This window comes from Lissotriton helveticus, chromosome 4_1 (genome assembly GCF_964261635.1).
Source record: "Lissotriton helveticus chromosome 4_1, aLisHel1.1, whole genome shotgun sequence".
Lineage (NCBI taxonomy): Eukaryota > Metazoa > Chordata > Amphibia > Caudata > Salamandridae > Lissotriton > Lissotriton helveticus.
Window position 1 is genome coordinate 140862723 of NC_136063.1, and position 12414 is coordinate 140875136.

General features: G+C 46.0%; 1 protein-coding gene across 1 annotated transcript in view; it reads right to left on the minus strand.

Annotated features, from left to right (window-relative positions):
* Positions 1-5651, minus strand: part of LOC144828424 (alanine aminotransferase 2-like) — a 113175-nt gene extending 107524 nt beyond the window's left edge. Inside the window, exon 1 of the mRNA XM_078686557.1 lies at positions 5474-5651. Within this exon, the coding sequence (XP_078542683.1) occupies positions 5474-5599 (126 nt within the window). The 5' untranslated portion in view covers positions 5600-5651. The remainder of the gene's footprint in view (positions 1-5473) is intronic.
* Positions 5652-12414: the final 6763 nt, after the last annotated feature.

Genomic DNA, 12414 nt, shown 5'->3' on the forward strand with positions numbered 1-12414 from the left:
TTATGTCGGAGTATCTGAAATCCAAGACAGCCCCCGCAGGATTAACAGTTAAAAATGAACCTTTCATCTTTACCCATGACCTAGAATTTAAACGAGACTGGTCCTTGATCAGCTGGAGATGCACCAGAGATTGGCTGGTTCTCATTGTGAAGACAGCAACCAAGCTGACCCAAGAACTGAAAATTGAAATTTCTAAACTAGAAGTTAAGATCAAAAGCTATCTATCCCCTACTGCCCTGAAAAAACGACTCGAGGAACTGAACCAAGAAATGACCGATTTCGAACTCACTCTGAAAAAAAGTAAAAGTAAAAAACATAAAAAAGACACAGAGGAGTTCACACATGAGCGGATCTACCCATACATTAAGAAAGACTATGTATCAAGAGGTCAAGACAGTGATCAGGACACCAAGTTCTCTGACACCAGCTCGAATAGTTCCAATTCTAGTAGAAATAGTAATCAGGGTGCAAACAGAGGGAAACCCTCCTTCAGAGGGCAATTTCCAAGGGGCGGAAGAGGGTGGATACCATACCAGGTACCCCCGGGATATATGCAATACCCACCGGCTCCACCCTTCATGAATCACCCTTTCCAACCTTGGGACCCACAAGCTCCCCAGTACAACTACTATGGGCAGCAGCCTTTTTTAGGCCAGCGCCGAGGCCCCAGAAGGGGAAGAAACCGGAAAGGCAATCAGGTCCACTGGAACCAACCTCCAGAGACCGCCCCGGGTGTAGCAACTCGGAGCCAAACAGCCTCCACCAGCCGGGGAACCTAGTAGTTAACCTGTCGGACCAAGACCTCACAGAAGACCAAGTGAAGGTTCTGTCAAAAGGTTTAGGCTATGTACCCACAAATAAAATGGATAAATTCAAAGTCTGCCACGAGATGAAAGAATTCATGAGGAAACTCAAACTTCGGGCTTTCTTTCAGGATACTACTAACACAGGTATTGAGGAGTCCGACACAGGGTTGAAGAAAAAGTCAACTTTTACCCCACTAGACTCCACCATACCTGTAGAACTTCTGGCTTTTGAAAAAGCAGTAATGGAAGATCTTGAGAACTTACCGAACAGTGATAAGATCCCCTTTAGGAATACCTCCCGCCAAGAACAGGCTGCACTGCAGGAACTTGCCAATAACCAGACAATTGTGATAAAACCAGCCGACAAAGGCGGGGCAACGGTTGTACAGACATACATTAACTACGATAGGGAATGCAAAAAACTACTGAATGATGCACGCAATTACCAGCTATTAAGAGAAGATCCCACAGAGGAAGTGAGGATCTCGATCCAGATAATGATAGAGGAGGCAAGAGCACACGATTGGCTGACTAGAAAGGAAAGTGAGTTCCTGACCCAAGACAAACCGAAAATACCGTATTTTTACACCATACCCAAAATACATAAAGACGCCCCCTATCCACCGGGACGTCCGATAGTGTCGGGTATAAACTCCATTTTGGAACCACTATCCAAGTTCGCAGACGCTTTCCTCCGGCCTATCGTGCAGAGTACCGATACCTACTTGAGGGATACCAAAGCAGTCCTTCAATTGATCAAGGATGTCCCTTTTGACCCTGAACACGATCTCCTTGTGGGACTTGACGTGGAGAGTCTATATACAAGTCTTCCACATAGAGAAACCCTCGAAATAATAGAGGAAGTATTATTCTCCACTCCATGGGATTACCACACCCCCAGACAAGTGGTCCTCGAATGCATCTCTCTCACCCTCACAAAAAACTTTTTTCAATATGAGGATACCTACTACCTCCAAAGACACGGTACCAGTATGGGGAGTACCTGTGCCCCCAGCCTGGCAGGCCTCTACGTCCATCATCTGGAGTCCACCAAGATCCTGGACCAGAGCAATCCCTATAGGCACCATGTACTCACTTGGAAGAGATACATAGACGACATTTTTGTTATCTGGAAGGGAGACCTAGATTCGGTTACATGTTTCATGAACTGGCTCAATCAGCAAGATCAGTTCTTGAGATTTACCCACACTGCTTCCAACGAAAATCTAGTGTTTCTAGACTTGAACATCTTTCCCAGAGGAGGCAAACTTGAAACTAGCACTCATTTCAAGCCGACAGCTAAGAACAGTCTACTTCTGTACAGTAGCTTTCATCCGCGCCACCTACGTGAGAACCTTCCGTACGGACAATTTCTCCGCTTACGGCGCAACTGTAGCAGCATAGACGATTTTAAGACTCAAGCTGCAGACCTGGAGAGCAAACTCCTGAACAGACAATACCCGGCACACATTGTCCGGAAAGGTCTGAAACGTGCACGCAATAATAACAGGGAAGCACTCTTGGACGACACTGAAGCAAAAGAACCAGATCCACGCCCGATTTGCGTTACCACCTATAACACCAACTCCAACCAGATCACGAAAATCGTGAACAAACATTGGAGGGTTTTATCGTGTGGCCAGTTGAACTTCCCTAAACCGATGTTTGCACATAGGAGGGGAATGAACTTAAAAGATCTTCTGGTACACACAAGACCGAGATCAACAGGTGCAATTGAACCCCCTAGAGTGGCAGGAATTAGTGGACACCACCCCTGTGGGTCTTGTGTATCCTGCCAATACACGAAGAAGAGTAGGAGTATCACCTTTTCTAACCACTCTACATGGGAGCAACGTGCATTCACGAATTGCAACAGTCGCAATGTAGTGTATTTGATCACCTGTCCGTGTAACAAGGAGTATGTAGGAATGACCAGCAGACCCGTGAAAATTCGCATGGGAGAACACCGCAGCAATGTACGTTGCAACAGGACATCTACAAAAATGTCTGCCCATTTCTCTACCATGGGACACAGTGTCCATGATCTAAAGTGGACTGTTATTGAAATCTTCCCCAATGATAGAGAGCTTCTATCAAAAGAACAACGTTGGGTGTTCCGTTTGGGGTCACATCGCACTGGCCTGAACGATGATATCCCGTGGTCCCAACTACACACGTAAGGCGTGCTGTGACTTATGACAGTGCAGACACCACTATCAGCAAAGTAATGGACTCCGTTCTGTCCTGTATATATAGAAGAACACTTTTCCTGGTTTGAAAGAATGGCCACTGCAACACTGACTTATTACATGCACCCCTTATATATTCTAACCCCTTCTAGACAACCAGGTTGTTAAATAGTGTACTTATATGGGACCCTGTCACAATTATTGGACAACATCCCCTCCTCCATTTCCTAGAAACGTCCTCCTCAATCAAACCCCTTGAGGCTGCGTATACATCGTACGTTCTACTGTTTAAACATATTTATCAGAACCATTAGTATATGTGTTCACAATAGCACGTGTTCTTTCCTTCATCCGTGGTCCAATTTGAGCCAACGCTGGGAAAATCATTTGTCCCATCAGGGAAGCACGCTGCGCATGCGCACCGGTTGTAGTGACTGCCCCACGCGCATGCGCGCTATTGCACTAACTCCGGCGCATGCGCAGAGAGAGTCCGCACAGCGCCGGGCGCCGCTGCGGTGTTTTTCCTCTCGGTCTGACTATTTGCTCATCCTTAATCAGATCCGAACTCCAGGAAAGTACCCATGATCGGTGTTCTACGAGCACCACAGCCAAGGAACCATTATCTTGTGGCTATACCTAACCATCCTAACATGGCCGCCCCCTCATTTCCCTTGCTGGCCATACTTACCTGGCGCTCTTCCCGCCAAGGTTAATAGATCAATTATCCAATTACCATCGAGTATATAAACACACCGCCCACTACCCCCTTCATATCCACGGAAGCCGCGGACGAAGGAGGAAGCACAATCGTGCTGGGGGCACAGTAAGTACGGCATAGCCGTCTCGAGGAGGACCATACCTGTATTTCTATTCCTACTCAACCTAGTTGAGCTACCTTATACCACTTCTAAGGCAGGATCACAGTATATCCATTTTTTCTTTGCAGTTGATACCCCATCATACCCTTCAGTCTTATGCTGGCTCATGAGGCATTGATCCCTCTCTTGATAAGTATGCACTTCCTTATCTACAACCCCTGGTTATTTAGAATCTATGTAGTTTACCTACTTGGTGTGTGACTGACTGTGTGAGTGCTGAAGGAACCCTTCAATAATCCTCAATGTGTACACTGGATCCCTTATTTTGAGAATATTGTTGTGTGTGTTTCTCTCTTTTTTCCTTTACAGGTAATTTAGAGTTAAGCGCACTTTGGGATCGGCGCATTTTTTATCTTTTACTCTTATTTTTCAGGCATACTACATTATCAGTGTGGTAGTATAGATGTGTTGTAATTATTAATTGGTAGTTACTCACATAGTTTTTTTCACTTTTTTGTACATACACTTTTTTTCTACCTTTGTGGAGAATACATTAGTGAGTGACAGGGGGATCTCCCCTAGGTCCTGACGAAGAGGCCCGGTGCCTCGAAACATGTTGACCCACGTAGGAGAGAGAGCCCATTAACCTGCTCTATCTCTCCGCTTCACTTTTTCTTTTAATAATACCAGCCAGTGTTTAATAAAATTCTTTTTTTCCACTAGGCCAGGTATTTTTTAACTTACACCAGATATCACCCCTGACCCCACTGACACTCACTCCCAACACATAGCACCTCCATCTAAAAGGTGCTCCGGCGTATCCGCTTGTCGCAGCACTGCCCCGCCCCGCAGCGGGACGGGAAGACCCCGATGATGAAGCATGACACCAAGGGCCCTTTTGGTGTGTGAGGGGTATTTTAACAAAGATGTTGTATTCCAATGACATCTGGATACACATCCACCCATTTTGAGGTGGCTCTTTATGATTAACCTTAAACCCTGACAAGAGGAGGACGTGCCCACCTCGGTGCCCACCGGCATCACCTCTTCACTCCCCCCCTTGATTTCCTTAGTACCACAGGCTCCTACTGACCCCAGGGGTACTACAGGCTCCTACTGACCCCAGGGGTACCAGAGGCTCCTACTGACCCCAGGAGTACCAGAGGCTCCTACTGACCCCAGGGGTACCACAGGCTCCTACTGACCCCAGGGGTACTACAGGCTCCTACTGACCCCAGGGGTACTACAGGCTCCTACTGACCCCAGGGGTACTACAGGCTCCTACTGACCCCAGGGGTACTACAGGTTCCCATCTGATTCCAGGGGTGCTGCTGCCTCCCACTGACTCTGGGTGGGCCTCAATGGATAATGCAGGCTACCTTTGATGCATGCCTCCCATGTTGCTGCTGGCTCCCACTGCTGGGCTCCCTGAGGGTGCCACAGGCTCCTACTGACTCCAGGGGTACTACAGGCTCCTACTGACTCCAGGGGTACTACAGGCTCCTACTGACCCCACGGGTACTGCAGGCTCCCATCTGATTCCAGGGGTGCCACAGGCTCCTACTGACTCCGGGACCCTAGGAGTACCAAAGGCTCCTACTGACACGGGACCCCAGGGGTACCTCAGGCTCTCATCTGACCACTGAAACATGGCACTCACCAGGGCTAGTTCCTGTTTGATCACCGCAGCCTGTTTCAATATGTCCTCTATGGCTGGCACTTTGAGGTCTGTAATCCTGCGGTGCAGCCTGCCTGGCGTCAGCACCTTGCCTTGTCCAGCCGCCATCTTCAAGGGCTCTTTGTGAAATGTCACAGCAGGGATTGCGCTCTCGCATGTGGATGCAAACTTTAGTTGTGGACTTTGAGAGAAGTCTGTGACCTCTACCAGAATGCAGACTTACAAATCAGTAATCCAGCCTGAATTTGCAGCATCTTCAGTCTATTGACACAGTAAATATTAACCTGTCCACTTCACACACACAGACCTGACACAGCAGTCAACTCGCCCTTGTGTCTGTGGCTTACGTAGCACAAATCTAGCTTCGAAGGAAGGGAGCACAGTCCATACCAGAGACCATTCGCAGCTTTATATGCCTCAGCCATTACGCTCCAGGTTGGAGGTCATCATCTTCTGTTCGTCATCACACACAGTACAATTTTAGTTCTGGCTTGACAGTGCTCCTGTCACTTGCCCTTATGAGGTCACCAGAAAAATAGCTCTAAGAAGCACTACTAAGATGAATATAGGCTCTGCATACAGGCACATCTTCCTCCCTACAGGCTTTTGATTGTACAGACGTTGTGTGCATTTACCAAACCTTTGCTTGTGTTGCACTGTTTGCTTGTGGTAAAGCATATGTCCAGTGCAGCAGGCAGGCCAAAGAGCGAGGCAGATTTGTTCTTCTTAAGTATTATGCTTTGGGAGTGACGTATATACTATACGAAGCATTTGTAAAAGCCAATGAGCTTTTGTAAGTTTATTACTACACCATATCAATGCAAATAGACTGGTATTTTGTACATGGAATCTTACCGTTTACAATGCTAGGGCGGGTTTTGACATCTAGCGATAATCCCTGTTAAGCCACTTTTGAAGAGAATAATTACGCATTGCTTTGCAAACAGTAATGCTGTACATATATTATTTTAAGATTTGTACAGCGCATAGCTGCCCCAGTGACGGGGCGTCCCAGCGCTACCTAAGCAAGGGCTAAGACCACTCAAGCAAGTGGAGAGCAACCTATGCTGGGAAAAGCCAGGGGCCTTATTTATGAAGGACTTGCGCCGCCGGTGCGCCACTTTTAAAATGGGAAAAAGTGACGCACCGGTGGCGCAAGGCCTTCATAAATAAGGCCTCAGGTCTTTAAAGCCTTTCGAAAATCCAGGTGATTCTGAAGTACTCTGATTGCGCAGCCTGAACCTTGAAAGAGCGACCTCCGGCTCTGGCTCTGTGAAAACGGGGAATGCAGACCGAGCCAGAGTTAGTTGATCGCAGAGGGCGGGTTGACACATAATGGACCAGCAGATCCGCTAAAATCGGCGGTCCTTGACGTTTCAAGATTTTATGTATGTCTTTTTTTACTCTATTCCTGATGTTTGCCATAAGAGAAAGGTTATGCTCAATGCAGTAGGCCTAAGTTAGTTATGATAACAAGACAATAACAGAGGCAATGAAATGTTCATTGGGGAAAGGTATGTCAGATGCAGTGGTTCTGGTCTGTGCTTCATGAAATCTGAAACAAACACAATAGGCCTGACTTGCTTATTGTGAAACCGTATACTGCATTGCTACGCCTTTAACCCCTTGCACACGGGCCGATTTTCGCCCTGTGCAGTGATTTAGAGAGTGGGCGGGATTCAGACGGCCCCCGCCATCCTCCGCACATGCCCACTGTGACGAATGATGGCCGGGGGCCGTCCGAAGCACCAAAGGGGTTAGCAGTGGATTATTATTACACAGTGTATACACTGTGCACAGTACCATTCCGAGGTGGGCGCCTGCTGCTACATTTAATTTTGCCAAGAGTATGCCCAATATTTTATTTTTTTTCTACTTTATTTTGCATGTGCTTGAGGTTGGGTGTGTATTTATTGTAAGTATGGGCGAAATTTGCGAATTCGCGGTCCACGAATTTGTGCGAAAGCGAATTCGCGACCCGCATAATCTGCGAATTCGTGCGAATTTGCGGATTTTTTTTTTTTTGCTTGTTCGCGGGGTTTTTTGCGTATTCGCGGACCGCTTGCAGCGCACCCACCGCGAAGTTGCCCATGCGGTCGTACATGGGCACAGTTATCTTGTGCGCGTTGCGTATTTCCGTTTCCGGGCGCTATTGGCAATCTCGCGTTGTGTGCACATGTTTTTGCGTGCTCGCAGGGGAAATATCGCGCAAACTTACCCACGCGGTCCTCATTCATTGCTGTGGTCCTGGGCATGATTTTTGTATCCAGCTTGAATCTTTGCCATCCTTTCTTTCTTTGAACTTTTTTTTGCTCTTTTTTGCTCATTATCTATCTCTTTATTTGTCTTGATCTATATTTTGTGTTTTTTTCAACTTTTTGTTACTTTAATAACTACTTTTTTAGTTTAGCTCTCTCTTTAATTTTTTTTTTTCTTCCCCCTATTCTTTTCTTCTTTCGGCCAGGACCATGGCAAAGGGAGCCGGCAAATCAAAGGGGAAGGGTCCCGCACCGCGTAGCCGGCTCCCTTACGGGCGTTTGAGGGGAGTTGATGTAGTGGCCAGGGAGGTGTTTACCGCAGTGGAGGTGGCCGCCCTGATATTTTTTGTTCAGCGCCACCTCCCTAAGACCGTGGCAGCAGGGGGCAGGCCCGGTCAAGGGTATGGCCTCCGGGAGCGTCACCAGCGGTGGGATAAGGTGTGCCTGGCCATGCGGAGAGAGTCGGGGGTCCGGCGCACCTATGACCAAGCGACGCACCGGTGGACCGACCTCCTCGACCGGGAGCAGGACCTGCTCCACCTGATAGGTGTGGAGATCCCTGACCTTGGTGAGTAGCTATTTAATAACTACTTTGTATTCTTCTGCTCTGTGTTATATTGCTAATATATGTTTTTCCCGAAGAGCAAGAATGCTGCCTATTCAGTTACATTGCAGGTAAAATAGTGTTTAAATAGCTTCTCTGATTGCAGGTGCTCGCCTCCTCAGTGGCGTTGCTACTATGCTTACTTGTTTGCAACTGTGTGCTCATTTGGCCTGAGAATATGTATGAGTGTAGTACTTTACAGAACTGCGTAATGCTAGAGAGACTAGAGACTCAAGTCTAGTCCTTCCTCTGTACTCCTGCTGCCACTAAGAAGAATAGATAGTGATGGATTGATAGGTTGAGTATATTATGACTTATTATTAGTAGTAGTAGGAAATTTTTTAGTGCTCTGCAATCATGATGACGGACTGTGTCTGTCACGTCGCGTGCTGCTGAGTGCTGGCAGTCGTAGTAGCACCGTTTTGTTGTTGGTTTAGTTAGTGATTGATATAACTTTCCAAGCAGACGGTCTGTGAATCCAGCAATACTGTACTAGTGGTATCCTCCTAGTTGACCAGATCAGATAGGTCAATACATGTAGTGCAATTGTTGCTAATTTGTTTCCCCGAGATAATTTTAGATTGTGGTCAAAGAAATCAAATATTTAAAAAAAACAATCATCCATGTTGTGTTTCTTTATTTCATGATCATCAGCCCCTCCCAGGGGCAAGGCGACTAGCACCATTGAGACTCCGGTGGAAGAAGGTGGACAGTCACAGGATCGGTCCCTTGCAGGCTCTTCTGCTGGCCCCAGTAAGTTGTTCTATTGTTATATTAATACTTCTACTTCCCTAACTTTTACAGCTCCTATTCATTACAAACTGTTTCCTAATTCTATTTTTTACAAAATAGTCTTTGATCTTCTTCTAATCTAGACTACTTTCTACATTCTTATCCTGCCTCTACCATCACTCTTTGTGCTACTACTATTTACGATTATGAGTCGGTCTGTGTAGATAGCTAAGCTTGCCCAGTCGGCAAACGGTGTTAAACAAAACTCTGATCCAGCAATAGCTCTAGGCACTGAGTGCAGTCATCTGGGTTGCCCTTGCTGTCTATTCCAATCTTCTTAATGAAAGTGCTTTGACAATTTCCAACAACAAAATGTCAATGTTTACACCAAGAAAAAGGTAGCAGTTGCCTTTTTGATTTGATTTGCTAGGAGCACATACCATACTGCTAGTGTTTCAGGGACTATTCTGCACATAAAGAAGTATGGACAAGAGAAATAGGACATTATTGATGATAGGTGCAGTTCGACTTTCCACATACCTCAGTCCGAACAGAAGTTGAACCCCCAATCCTCTGTCCGACTATGTAGTGTGTCTGACCAATGATTTTATGACCCAGAAGAACAGAAGAAGACTACCGCCGAGTCCCGGCCTACCTGAGTCACAGAAACATGACTGCCAAGTGCAGTAGTTCAAACCCTTCCGCTCACTCACTTGTGAACAAAAACCACACAGTGTTTGTTAGTTTTGAAGTTTTATTTTCAATTAAGAAATGAAAAAATTATTTCTTTATTTTTTATAGCGTAGTATTCGGAGCGAGCACTGCTGATAGATGACGTTAAAGTTTAAACAACATTCCCATGAATCAAATTACTTTAACGTAATAGTTAACGAACACATGAAATTATTAGAATAACTGTGCGGGAGCCACCACCTTCTTTAAAGTACTTAAAGTACTGCTGGTGATGACTTACTAGTAGTTGGTGAATCGTCCTGTTGGCAGAAGGGCAATGTAATCTTCTTTCTGTAATTAGAAAAATGGTGCACGTTAAGCAAGCATTCATCAGTTGTCCTAAGAAGTGTAGCATTTAATGGAATAAGCATATAAAAAGTTAACACTCTCCCCAAAACCGTAACTTTTTTCAATCCCAGTAATAAAAAATGTGTTATGTAACATTTTCTTCCATTACAAGACTAAATAGGGGGTTGTGTACGGCATCTGAAAATGTGACATGTTTTTTCTAGATGTCACAACATCTGATGCGGCACAGATGACCACCAGTGCCGGGGCCAGCTCTAGGGGCGGATGCGGCGGCGCCACCAGGAGGAGCTGGGGGGAAGGCTCAGCGGCGGCGGACGGTGGTAAGTTATTATACTCCTTACTTATTGACATTTTTTAGTAGGCTCGCAAAGGAGTGTATGATGTACTGTACAGTACACAGTACACTAGTACAAGTACACTGTACTGTTAAGAACAGTTACTAATTTAGAACTACTTTTTTGGCTATCATGGAGAAGACAGTCAATCTTGACTTGTAATAGCATTAGCGGTGGTACTTCTCGGGTAAGCAATGGCCCCCTCTATTTGACTTCAACTCAGCTGGCAAACTTTTATCGTGAAGCCAAGTCATATCAGATGTACTTTAGGGATGTGAAGAACAAAAAGTGAAAGAAGGGTGAAACGATGGACGAGCGAGTCTTAACATTTATGACTGTAAAGAATGGTGTTTTTGAATGCAAGTCAAGAGAAGAAGACGGTGGTTTCCAAAATATAATGAAAAGGGTGTTAGTTGGTTGTTGAGAAAAAGAAAACTTGGTACATTTGAGACATTAAGAAGAATGATAGACGTACTTTGAAAGCCTGGATGTTATCTTCTTTTTCCTCATCAATAGCAAAGGTGTATGATGTAGTAGAGCAGATGCTAAGTGGATGAAGATTGTTACTTTGAACAGCATGTCCGTGCCAGAGTAGCAAAGCTGAGGAAATCCAAATACTAGAATTTTTGATTGTTCACAAATACTCCCTGCCTTGACTAACAGTACAATACCTTACTTTGCAAGCACAGCATCTATTGTGTATGGATTGTATAGTTGACAACATTATATCAAGTCAAGTCCCTTCCTCCACCAATTATGGTTCCCACACTCACTCCCTATGTTAATAATTTTATTTCAGCTGTGTCATGGGTGGACTATCGCTGTAGTTCACTCAATCTATCAAAACAAAGCACCTAAAGGCATCCATCATATAACCAAAGATCATGTGATCGGCAGGATAATGATATAAGATCAGATTTGAATAATCTTCATTCTTCTTTTGTTGTAGTAAAGGCCCGGGGGGACAGTGCGAAAGATATCATTACATTGAGAAGTAGCCCTTGATGTAACCGAGTTTGGCCAGTGGCAGAGCCACCCCTATAGAAAAGTAAGAGTTTCCTATCCCCACCTGCATGTACTGCTTAAAGTACTGCGAGTCTGCGTCATCATGGCTTGTGTCTGTTTTTCTTGGGTGCAAGATGAGTGAGCTGCCATGCTGGCTACCACAAGTTCACGTACCAGTAATTTCTTTTGCAAAACAAGAGAAAAAAACAGAAGACTTTTTTTAGTACTCTCTCACTATGTATGTATACGTGAGTCCATCCTTAGTCCTGCTAGCTGAATTCCTGAAACTCCCAGTAATGTCACAGGCCTACAAAGACGGCGGAAAGATACATGCTAAAATGTTATACTGTGTTTGCTACTTGCTGGTGTTACTGAGAGTCAACTTTCCGTTGAATTATTTTGACTTTATGTTAAAGACTATTGGCTACAGTATTTTTCTTTCTTTCTTCATATAGATGCTACTCCGAAAAAGCTCACCCGAAAGGAGATGGCTGTCCGGGCCAGGGCCCGTAAGCTGGAGGCTATTTGTGCCGAGTATCGGCCGCTGTGGGCTCGGGAGCAGGAGGAGGAGACAGCAACCACTGCATCCTCCTCCAGTGCCCCCGTGTCCACCAGCCAGAAGCCTCCAGCCAAACGGAGCCGTGGCCCAACAGCCTCCCGCCGCCGCCGCACAGCAGCAACACAATCAGCTCCCCCCCCCGGAGCCTGGATGGTACGTCAGCGCCGCCTCCATAAAAGAGTGGAGCACCTGGAGCGGTTGGCCGAAAAACATCAGCACCAGCTCCGGGACCTCCGCAAAGAGCTGCGGGACGTGCAGCAACAGCTGTCCACACTATGCCACCGGAGGAAGTGACTGTCCCTTGCCCCTTTTTTAAAGACTGTTGGGGGGTGGGAATTGAGTGTTTGGGAAAGGGGACTTTTGGACTTTTGGACATTGGTCGGGGTTAG